Source organism: Sarcophilus harrisii, chromosome 1 (assembly GCF_902635505.1).
Source record: "Sarcophilus harrisii chromosome 1, mSarHar1.11, whole genome shotgun sequence".
NCBI classification, from domain to species: domain Eukaryota; kingdom Metazoa; phylum Chordata; class Mammalia; order Dasyuromorphia; family Dasyuridae; genus Sarcophilus; species Sarcophilus harrisii.
This window is the reverse complement of record NC_045426.1, coordinates 161,414,677-161,440,966: the sequence shown is the minus strand read 5'-3', so window position 1 is coordinate 161,440,966 and position 26,290 is coordinate 161,414,677. Positions and strand designations below refer to the sequence as shown.

Genomic DNA, 26,290 nt, shown 5'->3' with positions numbered 1-26,290 from the left:
TCCACAATATTTCTGCTAGGCAAAATCCTATTATACTTCTTTTATCCATTCATTATCTTACTCTCCACAAGGGCTCTTCATTCCTCCTCAGCTTTCCATAGATCCCCTTCCTCACTCTCAACTGAAAATTTTGCCTCTTAATTTAATTTTCTCCACATTTAATAGCATTTTTTTTTTCTGATTACATGTAAAGATAATTTTTAACTTTAATTTCTGTGAGATTTTGAGTTCCAAGTTTTTCTCCTTTCTCTCCCCTTCCCAATTCAATCTAATATAGGTTATATATGTATAATAGTTTTAAAATATTTCCATATTAGTCATGTTGTGGAGGAAAGAAAAGAGAAAAACCACAACAAAGAAAAAAATATAATAGTATGCTTTGTTTTAGCATCAATTCATGTAACTCTTCTAAGTTTTTTGAAATTTGCCTGCTCATCATTTCTTAGAGAACAGAGTATTCCATTTCAGACATTTCCAATTAATATTCATCCCTTCAATTTCTAATACCTTGCCACCACAAAATGAGCTGATACAAACATTTTTGTATATGTGGGTTCTTTTCACTTATTATCTCTTTGGGATATTTGATCTAGTAATGGCACTGCTGGATCAAAGGGTATACATAAGTTTTATAGTCCTTTGTTCATGGTTCCAAATTACTTTCCAGAGTGATTGCATTTGTTTGCATCACCACCAACAATGGATCAGTGGCCTGGTTTTCCCACATACCTTCAAGCATTTAGCATTTTAAGTAAGTTTGCTTGTTCATATCCTATGATCATTTATCAGTTGGAGAATGACTTGTATTCTTATAAATTTGAATCAGTTCTCTATATATTTTAGAAATGGCCTTGTAATTTTGCAGGGAAAAAAATGGAGACCATTTGTTTGCTACTATCTCTCCAATTCCTACCTATGCATCATCTTCCAAATAGGCCCCGTGAGTCCTGACACTATCACCCTGGTACAGATTTTCATCACCTCATACCAGGACTACAATCGTAGCCTGCTGGTAGGTTTGCTTGTCTGAAGTCTCTCTTCACTCCACCTTAGCCTCTGTTCAACAAAAATCAAAGGGATTGTTTTAAAACATAGGTTTAATTATGTCACCAATTACCCAATAAATTTCAGTGGCTCCCTCCTTCAAGTATCAAATACAAAATGCTCTGTCTGGCCTTTAATCAGTCCCCCATAACTTAGCTCAGCCCTACCTTTTCAGTATTCTTACACTTTTTATTTCCCGTCATGTAGTCTTATTATTGACAATGGCTTGCTGAAGAACAAGACATTCCTCTATCTGTCTTGACTGTTCCTCATGCTTGGAATGTTCTCCCTTTTTTGCTCTTAACTGTTGACCTTTCTGGCTTTCTTTTAAGTCCCAACTAAAATCCCATTTCATACAGGAAACTTTCCCTAATCTCTCTGTATTCTCTAGTGCCTTCTCTCTGGTTCATCTTACTCTGTATATATTTGTTAGCATATTGTCTATTCATGTGTTCCTTGGGGGCAGAAACTGTGCTTTGTCTCCTTTTTTTTATCCCCAATGCTTAGCATAATGTCTGGCACATAGTAGGTGCTTAATAAATGTTGATTAATCAATCAGCAGTTATCTGCAATTTAAGGCAGTCAGTTTTATTGATCGATTGAATACTATATAGATTAAGGATTTAAAAGAGCCTTTCTTGATAACAAAAAAAGCAGTTAAAATCAACAAAGCATGCACAAATCCTAGCATATAAAACATTCTATACTAAATAGTACAAGGGAAAAAAACTGTTTTTTATTTATTATAAAATATTTGATTTCAGTGTTCTTTTTATTTTTGTTATACTCTGTGTATGTCTCCTTATGTTTCTCTGAATTCCTTATACTCCTTATTTCTTAAATCATAAGAAGAAATATTACAATAATATTTCATTACATTCATAGACCATAGCTTTTTCATCCACAATCCAATTGAAGAGTTTCCACTTTGTTTTCATTTCTTTGCCAACACATATTTTGGTGTATATGGGTTCTTTCTTTTTTGTGTTTGACTTTGTCTTTGATATATGACTAATAATGGAATCTTTATATCAAAAGAAATAGTTTAGTTATTTTTAAAAAGTGCAATTCTAAATTGCTTTTCAGAGATGATTGTATAACAGTTTCATTACTATGTGTAATTGTGCCTGGCTTCCAACAACTCATCCAACAATGATCTTTTTCTACCTCTGTTCATCTTTTCCAGTTTGTTGGGTGTGAGGCAAAGCCTCAGATTAGTTTTAAATTGCATTCTTTCATAGTGACTTGGAATATTCTTTTTTCCTTAAACATGGTTATCATTCATTTGTGATCCTTTAGTGAATTGTGTAGGTACTATAGTATAGTGAAAGGGTGTCAAACTCAACTGGACACAAGAATCCTGTGGGCCACAGTTTTTGTTTTTGTTTTTTTTAGAAAACCACAAATTAATATTATTTATATTGTATTATATTTTTACTTGTTTTTTTAAACATTTCCCTATTATATTTTGATCTTATTCAGTTGCACTCATGAATTTTGTGGTTCCCAAGTTTGACACTTCTGTAGGAAGAGAGTAAGAAGAGATAAAGATATAATTGTTGTAGTGGTTAGAGTGCTGTACCTGGATTTTGGAAGGTCAAAGTAAAAATTCTGTCTCAGGATTACTAATTGTCTGACCCTGGGTACATCTGTTTGCCTCAGTTTTCTCATAAGTAAAATTGGGCTAATAGCACTTCCCTCATAAGATTGTTGTGTGAACTGAATAAGATAAAACAAGTTAAGTTCTTTGTAAATCCTAAAAGTACTGCATAAACTTTTTAAAAATTATTATTCTCCTTTCAACTATTTATTGGAGTGTTGCCTGCCTAGAAGTGATCCAATTTTGAAAGCATTGAAGTCTCAATTTTTAAGATAAGCAAAATAGAATACTGAAACATAGTATAAAATTTTACCAAAATTAAGTAGGCAAAAACACATTAATAATAACTAAAGCTATAAACCTACTCTTTCAGTCGTACAAAATCTTTGAGAATTATCTACATATATATATTAAGGACATTCTTGATAAACATATGAAATGGGAACATATGAACTGTAGCAAATTGTATTCAATAGCAGACCATATCTTTATAACCACACAATTTTCTGAAAGGTACTATAAACCTTTATGATCATATACTGTTTATATTGTTAACTGTATCAGATAATTTTGAGATAAGTGTGACATATACTATAAGGGAGATGTCTTATTGGAGGATTGTTTTGCTATATAAATATAAAGATATTTGTTTATAGCACTTCCCCTTAATCTCTGGAAATGCCATGGAGTTTTCTGTTTTATCAAGAAGCCTGAGTTTGCTGAGAGGGCTACATAATTTTACAAGGGTGATATAGCTGTGTCACTTCTATCTATTAAATTCTAGGTTAGCTTTACTGTTAGTCTGTACTGATTATAGTATGAAACCAGGCATGAAGATGTGTGTATGTATTTCTATATCCACATGTATTGTAGAATACAAAAAGTAGTCTGAACATATAGCATAATCTTAGTGCTTGTGCTTGTGCTGATTGCATCAAGTACTAAAATACTGCAGAGCCTCTTAAATGAGGTGTAGTCCAGCAGCACCTGTCTCCATAAAACAGAAAACCCCATCACTTTAGTGGCAGTATACTTCTGGCAATGTTAAATGGCAGCAAATCAGAAATACCCCATTTTACAAAGAGACAACAAAGGAGCATTATAGAGGAACTGGCTTGACATAGATATTAGTAGGGTACCATATATTACCAATGATGGTGTATATGAAAGAAATGGCACTTACCTTGAGGTTCCTTCTAGCTCAAAATCTATAATCCCATCTATGGATTTAAAAAGGAAGTGAGCTGATGAAAAGGGCTGCCTCTGCTGCCCATGAAGTGTTAAATATCTCATATCTATCCTCTGTAGAGGATTCTTGAAAAGAAATGGAAAATAATCACAGGGTATGTGAGCTGAGTTGGGCAGAGTTTGCAGAGATTAAAGGAATACCCATATCAGTGAGATGACTGATGCACTAAATTATTCAAGAAGTATGTGACATTGTATCACACAACCTCCCCTCACCCAGGCCTCTGGGTGTGTATAAGTAAAGAAAAGGTAGAAGGGTTGGTGATAGCTTCGTAGGACTCATCCTTCAATTTTTCTTGCGTTCATTTACCAAGTTTTCATAAAACATTATTACTTGCAGTAACAAACATTTATATGTAGTTCTATAGAGTGTAGAAATATATTTTCCTCCCATATAACCCTGTGATGAGATTCACAGTGCAGCTATATCCTCATTTTATGGATGAGGAAATGGATTTAGGAAGGGAAGGAAGTTGTCCATGCTCATGTGGTTGATAAGTGGCATGATCTCAAACCTGGAGCTTTTAATTTCAAATCCATTGTTTTTTCTTTCATTCTCTTTTAGTTTTGTGTGTGTATTTATTAATATTATCCTAGTTGTGATAAAAACAATTCCTTCATTTTGGTCTTTGAGTGGAGAAATTTCACATAAGCAATTCTTGAAATTGGCCTAATAGGAATTTTATGTGCTCTTATCTGCCTAGACTGTGGTATAGGAATGGAATCAGAAGATTCATGATTAAAGTTAAATTCTACTATCAATTGTTAAATTGGTTTGGTTTATATTTATGTACATTTTTTCTTGTTACAGGAAATCTGTATTGCAAAGCACAGTGAAAAATTCCAGCAACGCCTTCGGAGTGAAGATGAATATCGGACACATCATTCAGTACAACTAGTGAGTTTGGGTACTTGGTGATTGACCTGTTTAATAGTTAAAGCTACATGTTCAAATTAATTCAATTTCTTAGAAAACTGATTTTAGTAAACCATTTTACTTCTCTATTTCCCTAACACACCTCTAATATTTTCACACTTAACATACGTGTTTTGATAATTCTCTGTTGGGGCAGACCTATGATTTAATTTGTATAAGTAAATTCTCATTTTACAGATGCAGTGCAGATATACAATTTCTCTGACCTAATTAGTATTTATGGATTACCTGGGGTACTAAAGAGACCTGACTAAAGCCAGCTCTATCCACTACTTTGTCTCTGCTCTTGAAAATAAGAGTCTTTATAAATACATAGCTTTTAATTAATATATAAAGGGCAGAAATACTATAGTTGAAAGGATAAATGATACATTTATACTATCATAAAATATATGTGCATATATATATTATTATTATTATTATTATCATCTATTAAATTCATTCCAAAATAGCCACCACCCACAAATAAAACTTTTTCATCTTTATGGGTCTGGGTGACTTGGATGAATACCTAACAAAGGAGACTAAGAAAGAGCTGTCACATAGGTAAGATAAGAGTCAGGAAAAAGTAGTATCCTGAAAGCCTAGAGCTAAGAGAGAACCTCTAGGAGTGATTTCAAAAGGCTGCAGAGAGGTCAAGAAGGATGAGGATAGAGAAAAGACAATTGAATTTGGCAACTAAGGGATGTTGAATAACTTTGGAGAGAGGAGTTTTAATGGAAAGGAAGTGTAGATGATCTCCAGGTGTTGAACCATAAAGGAATAATCATGGGGATAGAAGGAACAAAAAGGATTTTTTTGAGGATGAGGAAACAAGAATTGGTTTGTAGGCAGTTTGTTCGTAAGCCTACAGACGTGGAAAGATTGAAAAGAAATGAGAGAGTATGGATGCCTGGGATGGGGTCAGAAAGCAGATAGAGAAGTTAGTCACCTTTGTGAGAGAGGATTAAATGAAGGAGATCGTAACAGAAGAAATGAGATGAAAAAGAGAGCTCTTGGGCTAGTGATCTCAGTTTTTTCTATAAAGGTTACCAGCTGAGATAGTTGGGTTGGAGTAGCCGTAAGGTTTGAGGAAGGATTTAAAGGTTTGGAAGAGCTGCTCTGGAAAAGGGGTAACAAATTGATAAAAGGTAGATAGAGGAAAGAGGGAGTTTTCAGCAATTGGCCTTGTGTTCTCTGGTAAAGAGGTAGGTAGCTCTTTGGGGTTACTAAGGCAAATCCCTATATCCCTATATATGGTCCTTGATCCCATGCCTCCTGACTTCTTCAGTACATTACCCCCACTATCATTCTTAGTATCCCTTACCTTCAATCTCTCTATCTGCTTGTTCCTTCCCTTATGATTGCAATCCTCTCCTTTATCCATTAAAAAACCTTTACTTGATCTTACTAATCCTGTTAATTAGTTGTCATCTCTCCTTCTTTGAGAAGGAAATCCACAATTTATGCCTCCACTTCTCTTTCAGTCTGCTGCTCTAAACTCTCTGCAATCTGGTTTTAGACTCTTTCATTCAACTAAAATCAATTTCTAAAATTATTAAGATTTAGGAATTTGTAAGACTTAGGAATTTTCTCAGTTCTTTTTTCCTGTAATCTCTTTTGTGGTAGACATCTGTCTCTCCTTATTATACTCCATCCTGTATAGGGTTTTGCTATCAGTCTATCTCACTTCCCAAATCACTAAGTTCCAGAAGTTAGTTCTCTGTTACAGCATTAGATATAAAATTCTCCTGTCACTTAAAGCTCTCTATAATCTGACTTGTTCCTGTTTTGTCAGCTTTCTTAGTTTACTTTTTGATCAAGTAACAGGAACCTATTTGAAATTTCTCCTTTCTCCTCACTTTTTTTCTGTCAGATCACCTTTAATCTGTTCTCTATTTTCTATATACCTAATATTTAAATATCATCCCTTCCATTAGAATGTGCATTCCTTGAAGGCAGAACAATTTTCTGCCTTTATTAGAATACCCAGTGCTTAGCACATATTTAAAGCTTAGTAAATACTTGTTAGACTGACAGAATGTGAAAGAAGGATTTTATTCAAGGATACTGTAGAGGAAGCCTAAGATGAATGGTACATAAATGGGGACAGCAAAAACAAACTTCGCTTCACAATTTTGCCTGGGCCCAGGCCTGAACAAATAATGAGTATGGGAATATGAATTCTTAAATTTTAAAATTTTGGAATAGCTTTGGGAAACATATATGAAATTTATATAAATTGGTACTATGTTTTTTTTTTTTAAATTTCATTTGATGCCTTTCATGTTGTTGATTTCTAAATATATCTTTCCCTTATCAAGTGTGCCTTTCCTTGTAGCAAAGATTTGACTTTGATCTATCAGCCTTATCTAGCAGTATGAGAAACATTTCACATCTAATCCTTTCTCCAGGAAAAAGGGCGAGGTACTTTTTCTCAATTGTTCTTTGGGCCAACATTCATTTTTATTGTTCTTTATTTACATTGTTGTTTATATTTTCCTAGATCTGTATATTTTTTATCAGTTCATCTATATCTTATTCTTTGAATTCTTATTCATTGTTTCTTATGGTAATGTTCTATTGCATTCATATACCAAAGTTTTTACAGTCATTCTCATTAACGGGCATATTATTTTATTATTTGTCATAATTAAGGCTAATTTATAGTTTTTCAGAAGCATTATAATACAAGATATCCAAATACTATATGAAATAATATCTTAATACATGAGTAAAATGGAAATCCCTTTATTATTTGTTTCCAAAAAGGACCTGTGGATCCATCCTTCCAATTACTTGTAATATCCTTTTCTCTTAGTTTAATTTGTAATTAGCATGCCTTGATTTTGATACACTACAGTTCTTTAAGCATTGTGTCTACTGGTTGATCACAGAACAAAGATCATATATTTAGAATAACAATTAAGTTCATGTTTATATCTTGTATAGTAACTTTGTTAATATTAGTTTGCTAAGATTCCCTTTTTGGCCTCTTCACCTTTGTCACTCTGGTAATAGAATGGGGCCACACAGAATTTATGGCAAATATGTGTTGGTTTGTTTCATGAGTTACCATGACTAAAATTCTTTATTTCTACTGCTACAGCTGAAAAATTCTTAATAAGCAGCAAGAAATACACTTTTCCAATAGCTTTAATAAAGATTCTTTATTTTTACAAGATATTTTTATGAACCATATGATTTAAGAAAGCTACATTTGAAAACTTGTGTTCCTCTTCATTCATTGTATATTCCAGGCAAAAGGAGTATATTTTGTTTTCCAATAATTATCTGTTCTCTCTTTTTGCTTTTTTCATTTCTTCATGCTTGGCATAGACATAATACCACATACCCAATCACACTGCATATTAAAATCCTTCTTTTATATCTATTTCCTATTGTATTTCATTAGCCATCTACATGCATTTTGGATATAAAGTAGATAGATTTTTTTTAATGTACTAAGTAAAATTTACTATTTATTTGAATCACTATTTTTAAAATCTCCCCATTAGGAGAGGGTGGTGGGGAAGGAGGAGAAAATCTGAAACAGGATTATGCAAGAGTAAGTGTTGTCAAATTATCCATGCATATGTTTTGAAAATAAAAAGCTTTTAAAAATTAAAAAAAATAATAAAACCCTCTACTATAATATATTGTTATACTTACCAATGCAAATATGTTTAATATTGATACTATTCCATTGTAATGTCTTTAAACATAATGTAATTTCCCTACCTGATGTTTTTATTGTATCTTATGTTTGCTATTTCCTTTATTGGATAGTGTGACTATTGCTCTTCATTTTATTTGTATTATCTGAGGTATAATATATGCCAAAGCTTTCATGTTTATTCTTAATGAGTTTTTATAATTGTGTTTCTAATGTAAGTAAAATTGGGGGATTTTGTTGTCTTTAAAAAAATTTCCCCATTAAAATTGGTCTTTAAATGATTTTTAAAAATTAATAGATTACAAAAAGGCACTCCTAATATTACATTTATTTCAGTTTCAGCTAAATTATCAGTTTATTGGTCATGAAAAATTAAAAGTATTGGTGCTATGATAATTTGATGCATATTATCACACACAAAAAAAAGCATAAGGGAAGTTTAGGGTGATAGACACAATGCCCTGTTATTTAAATGGATAATCTACCAGATAGAATTTCAGGTATGGTATTTATTTTTTGCTGAGGCAATTTGGGGGGGGGAGGGGAGGAGGTGACTTGCCCAGAGTCACACAGCTAGGAAGTGTTAAGTATCTGAGGTTAGATTTGAATTCAGGTCCTCCTGATTTCAGGGCTGGTCCTCTAAGACACTGCCCCACCTAGCTTGCCCCTATGGTTTAGTTTTAATACATTGTTTTCTTTGTCCGTAGCTTTACTTCTTTCCTAATCCCCTTATATTTAGTATTTAAGAGTTTTAAAAAGCTAATTTCTATATTCTACTCTCCTCTTAGATTTGAAGTAATTATTAAAGGCAAATGTAATTTTATCGTCCATAACTAATGGGTATGAAACTGGCTAAATGCACCCCAGAATTTAAAACTTTGGAAAAAGTGGCAGAAAAAAGTTTTGTTCCATAATTCTTGCTTGGATAAAGCCATTAAGTAAGAATATAGTTGGGAGGGATATATAGGGGGAGACCAATTGAAACACTGGGTCACTAATGTTTTGTTTTGTTTTTTTAATTTAATAGCCTTTTATTTACAGGTTATATGTATGGGTAACTTTACAGCATTAACAATTGCCAAACCTCTTGTTCCAATTTTTCACCTCTTACCCCCCACCCCCTCCCCCCAGATGGCAGGATGACCAGTAGATGTTAAATATATTAAAATATAATTAGATACACAATAAGTATACATGACCAAACTGTTATTTTGCTGTACATAAAGAATCAGACTCTGAAATATTGTACAATTAGCTTGTGAAGGAAATCAAAAATGCAGGTGGGCAAAAATATAGGGATTGGGAATTCAATGTAATGGTTTTTAGTCATCTCCCAGAGTTCTTTCTCTGGGCGTAGCTGGTTCAGTTCATTACTGCTCCCTTGGAAATGATTTGGTTGATCTCATTGCTGAGGATGGCCAGGGCCATCAGAACTGGTCATCATATAGTATTGTTGTTGAAGTATATAATGATCTCCTGGTCCTGCTCGTTTCACTCAGCATCAGTTCATGTAAGTCTCTCCAGGCCTTTCTGAAATCATCTTGTTGGTCATTTCTTACAGAACAATAATATTCCATAATATTCATATACCACAATTTATTCAGCCATTCTCCAACTGATGGGCATCCACTCAGTTTCCAATTTCTGGTCACTACAAACAGGGCTGCCACAAACATTTTTGCACATGTGGGTCCCTTTCCCTTCTTTATGATCTCTTTGGGATATAAGCCCAGTAGTAACACTGCTGGATCAAAGGGTATGCACAGTTTGATAACTTTTTGAGCATAGTTCCAAACTGCTCTCCAGAATGGTTGGATTCGTTCACAACTCCACCAACACTGGGTCACTAATGTTGACCTTTCCTTTGTCTCTTATTTGTTCCGTGAGATTATTTAAATTTGCTTATGCCAAACAGAAGAGAAGATTCAAAAATAGAGTTGTGAAATGCAAAGTTTCTTTAATGTATCATGTCAAAACTTGTGGTAGCTTTGTTTATTGGGCAATGAGAAAATTTAATGTACTGTATTGCCACATCAAATGTGCATATTCATATCAAGTGTCTATTTTTAAAATTTTAGCATTTTACTTTTTTCTCCAATTACATGTAAAAACATTTTAAATATTTTTTTTCAAGTTCTGACTTCTAAATGCTCACCCATTCTGTCTGTCTGTCTCTCTCTTTCTCCCTCCTCCACCTAATTAAGAAGACACAATTTGATATAGGTTATACATGTATAACCATGAAAAATATTTCTTTGGAAGTCATATTGTGAAGGAAAACAGGAAAAAGTAAAGAAAACATACTTCATTCAATCTTTCTGCTTCCATCAATTGTTTCTCTGGAGATATAAAACATTTTTCATCATATGTCCTTCAGGATTATCTTGGATTTGTGTTGCTTAGAATAGCTAAGTCATTCACAGTTGATCATTCTACAGTATTGCTGTTACTGTGTACATTGTCCTAGATCTGCTTATTTCACTTTGCCATCAGTTCATCTAGGTTAGCAAAAAAATTTCCTTATTTTATCACAATCATATATAACTGATGGACATCTCCTCAGTACATTTCCTCTGTTTTCAATTCTTTATCACTATTTAAAGAGCTGTTATCAATATTTTTATACATCTAGATCCTTTTCATTTTTATTGGGTTTTTTTTTTTTTTATCTTTTTGGCATACAGATATAGTAGTATTGCTTGATCAGAGGTATGCTTGGTTTTATAGTCTTTTGGATATAGTTCTGAATTGTTCTACATAATGAATGAGTCAATGTACAACTTCAACAGAAGTGCATTAGTGTCTCAATTTCTCCATATCCTCTCCAATATTTGTCATTTCCCTTTTCTGTTCTGTTAGACAATCTAATAGGTGTGGGGTGGTACCTTAGAGTTGTTCTGATTTGCATTTGTCTAATAGTAGTGATGTAAAGTATTTTTTCACATGCTTATAAATAGCTTTGGTTATTTTATCTGAACACTGCTTATTCATATTGTCTATTGAATGACATTTGTCTATTGAAGAATGACAAATTTCAATTTTCTATGTATTTGAGAAAGGAAGTTGTGTCTACTTTTTGAAGACAAAATGGGGTTGGGCTCAGATGATTAGGAACCTCTAAACAAACTTAAAAAATATGCCTTGAATTGCCTTTTAATTTTCATTCAGTCTTTCAATAAATTATTGCCTACTATTGGTAATTATTTGGATATAAAATAGACTTTCACAGTGAGCTTACAATATCATTGGGAAGGAAAGACATAGATGAAATATAAATTAAAAATATAAATCATTAATAGTTAAATTCAGCCAACATTAAGAGCTTTCTTGTGCAGAGGTACTAGTACATTGGTAGGATTGCAAAGAAAAAGCAGGGAGTAAGCATAAGTCTTTTGCTTCTTCCCATAAAGGAGTTCCTTTTTGATCTACCTTTCACTTTGTACATCAGATAATTCAAGATAAAGCAGAAGTGCTATGAGAAAATTTTAAGATATGGGGATAGGAAACAAAGATTAGGGAAAGCTATGGACTGAATGGTCTTTAAATTGGATTATATAAGGGGAGTATAAATGATTTCAGGGGAGATCCAGATCCATGCTTAGAGGGTCAAGCAGATAGGATGAGAGAGGTTGGCAAGTAGCTTTAGAACATAGGTCATGAAAAAGGGAGTAGTATGTGGCAAGGTTACTTAGAACCAAATTTTACAGGGAACTGATTATCAAGGAACATTATTTGGGGAATCACCGAAAATTTTTGAGCAAAGCAGAGAAACAGTGTGATCAGAGCTGCATATTGGGGAGCTTAATGCCTACCTTGTCAGGAAAGGTGAATTGGAGAAGGAGAGACCAGCCATGAGGTTGTGAGAGTGCCCCAGGTAAAAGCCATATGCATTGCCAAGGGAAAGAAAGGAGCAAATGTCAGAGATATTCTATCACTAAAATATATAGAACTTGGCAGCTGAACTGAAAGGAACCTTAAGGATCATCTAGTCTAGAGAAGTCAAACACAATCTACAGTGCTTCTGAGTGCAGCCAAAACCAGATTAATGTGTAATTGGAAAATAATTAATTTAACAAAAATATTAACAACAACAACAACTATATATATATATATATATATTACTGTGTAGTTCACGAAGGACATCCTTATATATAGTTTAATGCCTGCCATTTTTGTTTTGAGTTTGACATCACTGATGTTCCATCCTTTTCTTTATACAAAAGAGGAAGCCATCTCCCACAATATGGAAATGACTTAGTTATCTGAGAGCCAAGGCACAAACCTCAAGCTTTTTGATTTCATATCCGATATCTGTTTTCCATTGCATCCTGTTTGGAGTCAAGCTACAGGGAGAGAGCTAGTGAGAGGAAAGCAAATGCCATAAGTAGAAAGAGAAATGTTTGAAAGAGAGATGAAGTTGAAAGAAAAATGAGCTCTGTTTTATATATGTCCTCTAATTTGAATTCTCCTATAAGGAAGATGGTGATATAAAACTATTACTAGGAGAGCAATCTTTCCAGCCTAATTACAGATTCATTCTGTAATCTATATGGATGTGTGTGTGTGTGTGTGTGTGTGTGTGTGTAAAGCATAAAATTTTAAATGCTTAGGGAAAAATTATCTAAAAATCATCCTTTTAAAAAAATTCTGGCACCAACCTTATTATCAATGTAGTTGGCAGTATCATTTGCAGATATATTCAGTTTTGATGAGCATTGTTGAACTACCTATAATAGTTAATCTGATGAAAACCACATATGGCAAGCTACTTTTTTTCAAAAATGGTATTTGAGATGACTTCCACTTGAACTGACAAGTTGGTAGTTTATTAAAACTATAAATTTTTAAAACTGCCTAAATTACCGACCTAGATTTTTTGCTTTTTGTTGTTGTTGTTTGTTTGTTTGTTTTTTTCATTACTTAAAAGGGGCACTTGGCTTGGTAGAATATATTTGCCCAAAGTTCTTAGTAATCACTTTGTGTGCAATCCCATCTGATAGAATTTTTCCTTTGGTTTTGCTGTTAATGATAAATATGACAAGTATGTATTGTAATTGATGTTTTATGTTTCTTTACTAGAAGAGAGAAAAGTTACAAGATGAAGAAGAAAGAAAAAGCTCCTGGGTTAGCCAAGAAAGACAGAAGACACTAGATAGACTTCGCACATTTAAGCAGGTACTATAAAAACCATTCATTTACAGTTCCTTAGAAGAATGCAAAGCACTTTGTATGTACACTCCTTGGATTTCTTTTTACATGATTTAGAGTTAATATTTGTTTTATTATTACAGCCAATTCTTTAATCCTCGTTTTCCACTTTTCCATTGTTCTACTTCTACCCTTTCAAACAAGTCCAGCAGGAGGCAAATAAATGACCTGGCTACTCTGATAAGCCTCAGTTCCTTGAGTACCTTTTAGATATGGAAGTTACTTACATTCCAATGCAAGATTTTGCTAGTTGATTTTGGTACACACCAATGGGTTAGAGTCCCAGAGACACTAATTTTGTGCATCCTTTTTAGCCACACTAAAACATGGCTATGGCATAATCTATTAAGTTAATTAAAAACCTTATCACTTAGTTATCAATTTTAAATAATCTTTTGAGAACTGCATTATAAGAGATACATGCAACTAGTTGGGTGAATAGAACCTCTTAATGATTTCCTAGACTATGGTTTGTACTCTATAACAAATAAGGTATATAAAAAGATTCCACTATAATCTGTCCTATGAAATTACAAAATAGTAACCTACTTGTAGAGCAAGGATCCTGCAAACTATAGTATAATTAGAATTTTTTAATTCCAAACACTTTTGAAAAACAAAAACAGGAAAAAATCATAGTATTCCATTTTAAAGTTATCGTCATATAAAGAATATGTTAATGAAGCTAAAAAATAATCAGCTGCTCTCTGTTAACTAATATAAGTGAGCATTTTTTTTCTGTTTTTTACTCTTCATATTTTCATGTTTTTATTTGATCTTAAATGAGTAATTATTTAAAATGAAAATTTATGTAAACAAACTCAAGTAACCAAAATCTCACAGTGATTTGTGGTCAGATAAGGCCTTAGTGAAGGAATTTATAGTGGCATACATTAGTAACACGTATTAGATTCCGATTGTCTTAAGAACAGCAAAGAACTGCCTTCATTTTGCAGGAAAAGAGTATAATAACTCTTAAATCAACATAAAATTTATCTGCAAGCATTTTTTCTTTTACATTTAACTAGTTTAATTGTTTTACTTTAGCGGTACCCTGGACAAGTCATACTTAAGTCAACACGACTTCGACTGGCTCATGCAAGGAGAAAAAGTGTTGCTAGCCCTGTGAGTGTAGATCAGCCTCAGTCCCTACCAGTAACTCTAAGGACAGAAGAGAAAACTGAAGAGGGGGAACAAGGAAAAGAGGTGCTTCAATCTTTACAAACCAAGGAACCCCAGAGACTAGCACAACTTGAAGAGCCTTCATTAGCACAACTTGAAGCCACTTCATTACCTCCCAGTGGTGTTACATCTGAACTGCCTCTTGTTGCACCTCTTCCACTTCTTACTGATAATGACCTGACACCAGGTACTGTTACTGTTGTCCCACTCCCACCACCTCTTCCTCCAACTCCTCCACCGCCCCCACCACCCCCACCACCTCCACCACCGCCACCCCCTCTACCTACTACTAAGGATGGTCCCACAGAGTCCCTGGAAAAAGACCTTTCTAAAGTGGAAGGTGAAGAAAAAAGAATCCCAAAGTCTGCCAGTGCCCCTTCAGCACATTTCTTTGACAGCAATCAGCTGGTCAGTGCCAGGAAGAAGCTTAAAAAAACTGCTGAAGGTTTGCAACGGAGAAGAGGTAATTTTTAGCAAAATTATAGTTAAATTTTTATTTCAAGTGAATTATGCATACTATTTACACTTTTACTTCATAGCTCCTCATAAAACTTTTTAAAAATTTACTCAGATTTCATGAAAATTAGGAATTGCTTACTGTCATTAACAGTTCTCTGTTTTTCTCCTCTTTCCTCTTACTTTTCATGAAAGGCATTAGTGATTCTTGAGCAATTTGAGAATGGAAAATAGTTATTTTAGTAAAACAAAGATACAGAGTCTGAGCATGATCACCAGAGGAAGAAATCTTACTTAGGATAAGTTTGGTAAGAACTGATAATAGGAATAGTAACAGAGAAAATAATGGATTTTTACGAATCAGAGTTGAAATATCTTTAATCAACCAGTATCAAGTTTTTTGAAATGTTTACAATGTATTAACTAACATGGGACAGATACAAAAATATAAGAAGCTTACACCATTTGAGAAGATGCAATAAGAAATCTAGATTAGAATTGAATGTGTAAATTATCTAACTTAAAAGAATATGGGTCACTAAGCTGAACAAAAAGTAATTATCTTTTATTCATTTTGTGACCAAGTCAAATCTAGTTATAGGGATATTTAAGACTTAGAAAGCAGCTTGACACTCCTTTATTCATCTCACTTTCCCTTTCATTAGATCACATATGGACTTGATACCTAGCTTCCATGAGACCATTGTCCCTAGCATTTACATTTTCAGTGTCCAATCATTTTCCCTTTAGATGTCCCTTGTCCATAGTTTGCAAAATATGGCTAGAATGCCAACTGCACTCAAGGGAAAAATTGAGAGAGACATTTTTAAAACGGCTCTAATCAAATTAACCTTTAGCTGCAGTAAGTCTATACTTGAGGTGTCAATAAAAAGTTATTATTAAAAAAAAAAAAGTTTATACTTGAAAGAGTGATCTTTTCTCTGAGTCATCATTCCTTTGTTAAAAGGAGAAAGAATGGGGCAGTTAGTTGGTATAATGGTGCACCAGCCCTGAAGTTCTGAGTTCAAATGTAGCCTCAGACACTTCCTAATTGTATGACCATGGGCAAGTCACTTAATCTCATTTGCCTCCTCAAATAAACAAACAAACAAACAACAAATAAATAAAAGGAGAGAGAATTTGGTTCTTTATAACTGAAGGGCTCAATCTATAGGTAGCAATTGTGTTTTACTCTTAAACCAGTTAGGGACAAAAGTGACAACCTGGAAAAAAAGTTATTTTTAGGCAGTTAAAAAAAGAAGTCATTATCAGTGGTATAATGAAAAGGACATTGTCCTTAAAATCACAAGACCTGAATTTTAGTCCTAGGTCTCACACGAACTCTTACTTGGGCAAGTCATTAAACTTCTCTCAATCTCAGTTTTCTAGATACTATTTATACAATCCATCATAGCTTAAAGTTTTCTTAAGAAAAAGGTTTTCGTAAACTTCAGAGAGCCTTTTAAGAAAGTGAACTTTTGTCTTAGGAATGTGTTGGACACCATTAGGGCATAATCACATTTTATATCACTAAAGACAACAGTTCTCTATTTACTTAACAATGCACAAACTAAGTAGAATTAGTATTTTTCTTATGCAAGTTATTTCAGTAGAAATTGTGTGAATAAACTAAATGGTGATGTTATTTTTTGCTCTTATTAAATTATTATTTTCATTATTTTATTTTATCAAATTATTCACTCATTCTTCAGAATTATTATTTAGAATAATTACTATTGTTCTAGTGATTACAAGATTTAATTATAGAAATTCTTATTATCTGTTTTGGTTTTTGTTTATTAAAGTGAGTTCACCAATGGATGAGGTACTGGCTTCTTTGAAACGTGGTAGTTTTCATCTGAAAAAGGTTGAACAACGAACTCTGCCTCCTTTTCCTGATGAAGATGATAGTAATAACATCTTGGCACAGATAAGGAAAGGGGTGAAACTGAAGAAGGTACAGAAGGAAGTTTTGAGAGAATCCTTCACACTCTTGCCTGATACAGACCCACTAACACGTAGCATTCATGAAGCACTTCGAAGAATTAAAGAAGCATCACCAGAATCTGAGGATGAAGAAGAGAGTTTGCCTTGCACAGATTGGGAAAACTAACATGTAAATGGTTCTATCTTTGTCAAAAAGCATTTTTAATTTTTCTTTCTATTTGGGGGCAGAAGTTAAGATAAAGTTGGGTTATCATTTGGTTTATTCATATTGTTTATACCACATGCTCACTACATTGTGTCATTAATAATAAACTTTTTACATTTATGCATTCAGTTGATCAGTGAAATAAGGTTGAGATAGTTAAACATCTCTTTCTCACAGAGGTTGAATGATCCCTACAGTACTACTATCACCTTAATAATATCCCTTATAAAAGTGAAATAGACTTTTACAACACATTATAAGTGTGAACATGTTTTATTTTGGATTTTTTTCTTCGTTTTTTAGTGTTTCTGACTTGAAGAAATTGACAGTTACTCAGGCTAAATAATTTCAAATCACAGGAAAAAAAATTAGGATTTCCTGATTTGCACTGAACTTTTAACATTACCTTCCAAAGGAATTGCTTTTCCAATAGTATATCTTTGCTAGATCATGGAAATAAAATGCCAATAATAGATGCTTCTACATTTTCCAAACAGATTTGCAGGCAGTGTGGTAAATTACTTAATTATTACCCATAGAAAACATGTTAAGAAATTCATCTAGTGAGTTCTCTTTGTGTGATGGTGGTGTTAGGGAAGTGAAGAAAAGTAGGCCATACTTTGAGTTGAACTATAAATTATACCAAACATTGCCTAAAATTAAGGGAGTTATTTAGCCCCATACATTTTATCTGGCCTTATTAACATGTTTTGTTTTGTTTTTTACACTGAAATAGGAATACCTTTTTTGTTTGGCCTCTTATTCTTAAATTTAATAGATGGTATGCCTTTGTCTTTATTTAGAACTTTGATTAGAACTGTTGACCAGAAGAGGGCCAAGCACAGGGCCTTCTAGACCACCCCAGTAGAGACACTCCCAGTCCTAGGTGGGTCCATAATAATAGTGAAGAAGCAATACATTTAGTTCTCTAATCATTTCGATGAGGAAAGCTAAAAGCATCTCCCCCATTTTCCATGATTACTAGTAGTATCTTAGCAAAATAAGTTCTTTTAAGTATTTCTAATTATAATTGGTTTGTACTATTGTCAAGAGATTTGAATTAATTTAGAAAAATTAGATGTTCTTAACATTTAGGGTTGGAATTCTATTTTATCTTGGGCTCATCGTTTCACAGATTGAGAATGAGAAAGGTTTAGGGAATAAAAGGGTCAAATCTCTCATTTTATGGATGAGGACATTGAAATTTTGAGAAGTTAAGCTTTCATATGTAATTATTAAGATCGTAAGATATAAATCCCACTACTCTTAAAATCCAGTGCCCTTTCACATTATACATCCTTGTTCTTTGAAATATTTTTATACTAGCATCTTCAAAAGTTGATTTTTTATTGCAAACAAAATAGAAGTTAGCTATCTTCATTTTGTTTCTTCTGTATGTTATCCTATTCATTCCCAAGGCTATCCATTCTCCTTCGTCATTTCTGGGCTTTAGTTTTCCTGATACTGTTCTCATAGGATTTTATCTTTTACTTCCCCTAAAAATGAAATTTTTGGCAAGGCAAGTCAGGAAATTGTTTTTCTTTTTAGTAGAAAGATATTTAAGAACTCTTTAGATAGTTATATTAATTGATCATTACTATATTCTTGGCTTCTCTGCCAGCTTTGTCAATTTTAAGTAATTTTAGTCAATTGTGTCCTTAATTGTTGACTGAGTATAGAAAGAAACATCTCTGTATTTTACAAAAGGGCTAAAAAGTTCAGTTACATGCTCATGGTCACATAATGGTGCTGCAAGGTGGGTCTTGTGATTTCATGTTGTTTACCACTAATCATATTACTTCTCAGGCAGCTGAAGACTGAGTTTCTTTTTGTTAATTTGTTAATAAGGAAAATAAAACCACTGGGACAAGGAAGTATAGGTCTAAATGCCTAAAGTAATTTGGATGATTAAATTCTTATTTCTTGAATAGTATTTGAAAGAATAATGAAGCCATATAACCTGGGTCTTTGTTTTTAGAGATTGCATTTCAAAGTAATAATTTTTAGACAGTTCTATATATGTAAATGTATATAGATATCCCATACTTAGAAACTTAGATGCTTTAACTTAATATCATTTAATTTCTCCCTGGAAAAAAAAATCTGTTTTGTGTTGGCTGTGTACAAGATATTATACTAGGCTCTTTAAAATAAACAGATTAATGATAAGATCCCTTTCCTCAAAGACCTTACAATAACTAAGATAGTGCTGCTAAGACATGCAAAAAATAACAATGTAAATTTTCATCTTAAAAGAAATGTAACTTGCTGCACCATTAGGAGTCTTAGCTTATTAAATAGCCAAAGTCAAACCTTAAACCATTATTATTACATATAGAATGTTGGACCTGTCATTAAAGCCAGAGTTATGAATTACTTCCAGTATACTTATATGGGTAAACTTAAGACAGTGTATATATTTTTGTCATATACAAAATTTATAATTGCATATTTTAGTTGTCCCTGTCAAGGAGAACACTGACTATATATGGGAAGAAATTAAAATTTATTTAAATGTGTCATTAAGGTTTTGAAAATGTTTATCATGTGTTTTCAGATTTGTTTTTATAAAATGTATCTTTTACTACCTGTCCACAAGGAGGCAGGATGGTACAGTGGAAAGAGTACTGGACTTGGAGTCTGAGAAGCGGGTTTAAATCTTTACTGTTAAAATTCTTGCCTTCTTGGTCAAGTCATTAACTTGCAGTTTCCTCATCTGTAAAATGGGACTCTGGCTTAGATGAACCTTTACCAAGATCTGACCCTATTCTAAATCTGAGATCTTTGTGGTCTCCAGTCACGCCCTACAGAGAAGTGACTGTGAATGAGGCTTCAGTCAGACACACATCATAGCTCTATTCCATACTTCAAAATCAAGTTTTAATTCTATCATAGTAGTTTCTGGAAATAATTTCTTTCCCAGATCAGTTTAGTCCACTTTTTAAACAAAGAACAGTTTAGCAAAAATATCCATTACACTGACCACATCTAATAGTAAATGCAACATTTCTGCAGTTAAAACATTACCTCTAACAGGTTATCTTTTTTAACATGATTTTGTTTTTGTGTTTTTGAAAACAGGTGACTTAACAGCCACTGAGAGGAAAAATAATGCCCACACTTGAAGATTATCTTCCTACTCCTTTGGGGAAAATTTGTGAGCAGTATGATTCTGCAGTCTAAGCTGCATTAGTGCAGTGTGTGAAAAGGGAAGTCATTTTATAGGTCATCTTGATGATTCTATCCATTCCAGTACATAGAGGTTAAACAAAGTGAATTTTAGATGTGTAATGTACATAATCATAATGAAGAGAATGTCTCTAGGATGCCCTCCAGTTCTTTTAAAAGCACTTTTTTCATTTACATCAATAGAGTGGCCAGTTAAACTTAGAAGAATGCTGTTGCATTGATGAACATCTACTGTGAGTTATGTCAGGACTGCTATTAAATCTGCCCTTCAGTGCACTGAGAGATCATCTGCTTGAAAAACAGCTCTTCCACATCAGTTTATTCCACAGTTAAACATCTTTTTAAAAAGCAGTCTTAGTTTACCCTAGTAGCTTTATGACAGGAGTTGTAAGAAAATTCAGATGGAAAATAATCCCAAACTTCCATAATTGTTCATCTCCAAAAGAATTTATGTTAAGATGTCATGACATCTGAACAGAGACATAGAATAATCATGGGAGATCCATATATAAATATTTATTTACAATGACATGACACACTTAACACGGCACATTTTTAGGAAGCCACAGTCTTACACTTTGTTTTTTGAAATAAAACTTTCCATGCGCTTTTAAATAGCTCTTAATTTTGAGTTTATAGTAGTTTGAATTTTATGTGCAACTATTGTTATGAGAAGCAATACTTTGTAACTGGATAGTACTTCAAATGTTTTTTAGGCTTTCTGTTTGAACTATCACTTGATTACTGTAACTCATGAAATTTCTATTTGGAATCACATATGAAGGTTACTTTAATTTGTGTTCTATATAAATTTGGTTTTATGCTCCACAATTTAAAAACAAAATGTGCTCCACGATAATTTCTATCAAAAAATAGACATTATAGCCTCTTTGACAACAATTCACTACCTTTGAGCCCTCCAAGTAAAACTTTGATGAATATTCTTTTGCATTGGTACTTTGAAAAACAATTAACAACTAAAGACTAATAGTTTAAAGGCAGTTTTTTTTTTTCTATTCATAATTGTGAATAGTTAAGCATCTCAATTGGATTAAACACAAAATTACTTAAGTAGAGTCTTATTCTTTCTATCTATCTTCATTCCTTTACAAAAAGAATTAACTCTGGCAGTAACAAGGGCCCTCATGATACCCAGACCTGTAAGACTTTTAGAACAGTATTATAGTAAAGTCCCAGTTTATGTGGACTGCTACTTGTATTAATGAATGGGGGAAAAAATTAGTAATGCCGTACTAACTATCAATCCCACTTCTTTTAAAGCAGTTGGTGTACAGTGAGAGAGCTGACAAGATACCCTGGAAAAGGCCACAAGTCTATTCACATGTCTAAAGGCCACAAGTCTATTCACATGTCTTGACTTTTAAAAGAAACTAATAATTTGGATCATTTAATTATTGATATTGCCAAGTATTGTTTGTTGAAGAGTTTAAAGAAATATTTGGAAAGTACTTGTGAGCCACCTTTTTCCAAAGTGACACTCTTTTTATTCAAGCAACATTTTACAGCTTGATATCTTACCTAGGCAGATTACTAATACAGATTTAATGTGTGAAATTTCATTGTCCTATAGAATCTTTTAACAAAATATTGCACAACAGTAAAATAATTAAAATTTTCTTTTTAATTAAAAAGTTGGAGTTTAGTAATACTGTTTTTGTTTTTAAAGTTAGCAGCTTTATAAACAATTACATACATGAAAAAAAAAAGTTTTCCCACCTTAGGACTTTTTCTTATTAATACATGTAACCATAACAGAGACCCTTTTAAAATTAACAGCGGTACATATTTGGAACCTCATTGTGGAATTATTTCACATAAAGCAGAATTTGGTTTAAGAATGTTCCATTTTCAGCTACCAAAAGCACTTCATATAAGAGTCTTAAAATAGTTTCCATTGCCATTATGTAATGACAATATCAAAGCAAGGCTACATTGTTTATATCAAGTTGATGTCCAATAGTAAGATGACTGATTTCACTTCACCAACTACTAATATAACTTATGGTTTGTCTTTTTTTTTTTAACATGAAATTTGAAATGTCAGCAATGTTAAACAAGATCATATTCTTTACTTACTCAATACTCTTTCCTCCATTAAAATGTGGGCTGATTGTATTAGCCTTATATGTATGTTGTAACTATATTTATAAAAGTTACAAGAGCTACTTGTTTTATTGAAAAAGTTGTCTGATTTACTTCCTTTCAATTAAACCTGTGATTTAAACAGACAATTTTATTATTGTTAATTTATCATGTTTCCATAATGAGAATTATAAGTTAATATACAGTTCCAGTCCAAGCTGCCATGTATTTAAATAGGAAAGCAAGTGTGTGTTGACTTGGGATGTTAAAAGATAAACCTTGAGAGTCATTTTCACATATTTCTTCTATATAGAATTGAACTTGTATATATTGCCATGTATAGTGTATAGAAAAAGTATTCCTAATGCTGCAGAATCTTGGTGGTGCTGTCACAGTGTGGGAAAATGCCTGGCTTAGGAGACTTTACAAAGTTTTTGTTTGACATATCTTTGCAGACTTTAATAAGCATGTGAGTAGTATAAAAAATATAATTCCAAGTTCTATCCCCTAAACCTTTGGAGCAGAAATGTTTTTATAAGGTGCATTTTGAAAAGACTCAATCCAGCTACAAAATAATGCATAGTATATTATTTCATAACTTTCCATTACATGAAATTCTAACCATTTATTCTTCTTGTATGTACCAGAAAACATCTACTTGTTTATTACAAGCTGAGTGAGATGTGTAATAATAATAGATAATCTAGCGGACGGGGATATATGAGTTTTAAGACATGAGGAACATACTGCTGCCCATCACAGATTGCAAGAATTCATAGTCATAAGTGAAAGAAAAGCCAAAATGGAGGACAACATCTGTGTTTTGGAATGGATACATATCCATAAAAAAAATTTTATTCATCTGTTATGTTTGCATAAGATAAAGGTAGCTTAGGGGGAAAGTTTTCTGGTTGTGATTTTTGTTTTTTATAAAACACAAAACAACATTAAAGTTTTGTAACACACGCTTAACATCAGCTATTTACTTGTAAAAAGAACTCGTGTCCTTAGAGGCAATATCAGGGATTTGGGGTTTCATATACTTTACATGGCTCTTTGCAAAGAACCATTTTGCCTTTAACATATTTTTCATTTAGTAAAATGTTTCAGAACTCTGGCAAGTACATTATTGAAATGCAATTAATTGATAAGAGCCCTAAACTTAATTGTTATTAGCATTTGTTCTTTTTGTTGCACTGAATTAATATTATAATTTATAAGGCTTTGTATTCATTTTAAACAGATTTTATTTTCTTTTTAATAATTATATTCTGTTATTTCTGATAAATTCCCAAAAGAATGAAAGAAAATTGTATGCATAACATTAGAGAATTATTACAGATGTTACAAAGCAGTGAGGGTTATTTCAAAAAAAAGAGATAAAAATGAAAGCACCTTACTGTTGGAGCACATTGCATTTATTTAGGACTACTGACAGATAACGGTAGTTATGTTTGAACTTTATTGCAAAGTGCTCTCTAGCTAAAGCACACTGACCAATGTCACTGCTAATTAGTTGCTCTATAAAAGGAAGCAATGGATATTTTCTAGCCTATAAAATATAGTATAATGTTTTCCTACAAAATGAATTTATATTGCTGTCTAAACTGTCACGTACATAACATTTAGAGGTTTTTAAAGGTGGGAGGGAGCTGCCAGTATACTTTCTGGATCAATTTTTATATGTTTTGTCTTTGTGTTGTATACATGTATACACATATGTGTGCATGCACGCATAAATATAAATGTTTATCTTATCAAGATATTTTTAAAAGGTCTGTTCATTCCATATTCCTAAATTTGATCCACAATGTTTACACCTTGGCACTTGTAGGTCTTAATTGTGATTCTAACAGAACAAATCCTTTATCATTTGCCTTCAGGCATTCCAAATTCACTGAGTGAATGTCTCCTCCCCTTTCTGCCTCCCCACATCCCATTCCCCCCCCCCCAAAAAAAAAAAAAAAAACTTATAGTGTGCCTGCAGTGTGGATATATAGAGAGTTATCTCTGATGTTGACAGGGAGCACCCCTACCAACTTTTGCTTCCACTGCCTATATAGTACAAGTATTACTTTTTTTTTTTTTTTTTTTTTTTTTTTGGTGGGTAAAAGGAAAGCGAGGCAATAATGGTTCTAGGTAATAGTGGAGAAAGCCCTGAGTAATAGAGAAAAAAAAATGTCACATATGCACACTTAATATGTTCATTAGATATGATCCTAATACATAAAACAGGATTTAAGTTACTTAAGACCTCTGTTAGTTGTTAAAGGATATAACTGGTCTTCTCATTTTAAGAAGTCACTTAAATCATGGAAGTGGTATTTCCTCCATCTGTGAAGCAAGAAGGATTTGACAGTTTGATCCATACAATGACTTCTTTACCTTTGTCAGTATCTCACAGCCTCATTGGTACCATATTTCTTGCCAAGTGTAAACAATATTCAGTTTATGAAGAATAGAGATCTTTTGCATGAATGCTGCAGCTCATTCAGCCTGTCTGGATAAATGAAAATTCTAATAGTAAACTGATCCACCTTTCACTAGCTTTGTGCAATATTATAAAAGTAGGAAAAAACAAAACAAAACACTAGCACGTTGTCCTTGGCTTTAAGAAATTCCTTAACAGTTGCATTTGAGTGGACATTTTAAATGCACATTGTATTGTAAATGCCAACTCTTGCAAATTTACAACACTAAATATTCAACGTTCTAAAGTATTAAATAACAGTGTAAAGAAAAAACTAAGTAAGCATTTTAGAGCAATACTATGAAATCTCCAATAATTGTTTTGACTGTTGCCTTTTTCTTTTTTTCTTTAGTGCAAACTTTTCACAATGTAATTATTGTATTGCTTTTTATTTCATGTTTTTTACACTCATGACTTCAGAGTTAAAATATTCTACACCAAGTACTACAATCACTTTTCTTGTACATGCAATGTAACAATATACAGTTTTGGTGCTTAACAATATTCTTTTTTTTTCTTTAATAAAGGATATTTATTTGAATTATTTGATTTTGCTTACTCAGAAAAGATTTCTGTTTGTTTTTGCTTTTTATTTTAGGTAGAACAGATCATTCATGTAAATCTTAACTTTCAAACATGCTAAAGACCATAATTGTCTTATTTACTTTGCTCTAAAGTTTGTGATAAAATATTCTTATTAATTGAAGGTATGTATAATACCAATTGAAATTATTTTAATTGTAGATTCATGAGAGGGCAGGGAAAGAATAAACCTGTGCTTTCTCACAACAGTCAAGAAATTTTACCAATGATACAAGATCCAAAGTCGCGTTGAATTTTACTTAATGTAGCAGCCAGTACTACATCACAGAACTTAAAAAGGAAGGCACCTTGTGTTTAAGATGTAGCAGTAGTATTTTGTTAAAATATTTAGTCTTCTAAGGTAGGGGAAAAACCTGCTGGCTTGGTGGTATTTAAACTTTTGAAAATAAGAGCTAGATCCCACCTTTAGCAAGATATGTGATTGTTATTTGTATGGATTTTGT

General features: G+C 32.7%; 1 protein-coding gene across 2 annotated transcripts in view; it reads left to right on the top strand.

Moving 5' to 3' along the window:
* The window catches only part of JMY (junction mediating and regulatory protein, p53 cofactor), an 83,241-nt gene extending 58,498 nt beyond the window's left edge, over positions 1-24,743 (top strand). Inside the window, exons 7-11 of one of the 2 annotated variants that reach the window (XM_023495796.2) lie at positions 4,704-4,790; positions 13,564-13,659; positions 14,740-15,337; positions 17,136-17,446; positions 20,564-24,743. In XM_023495796.2, the coding sequence (XP_023351564.2) occupies positions 4,704-4,790; positions 13,564-13,659; positions 14,740-15,337; positions 17,136-17,443 (1,089 nt within the window). In that variant the 3' untranslated portion in view covers positions 17,444-17,446; positions 20,564-24,743. Of the gene's footprint in view, positions 1-4,703; positions 4,791-13,563; positions 13,660-14,739; positions 15,338-17,135; positions 18,637-20,563 lie in introns of those variants that run through there. The other variant, XM_031966103.1, reaches the window with a different exon arrangement.
* Positions 24,744-26,290: the final 1,547 nt, after the last annotated feature.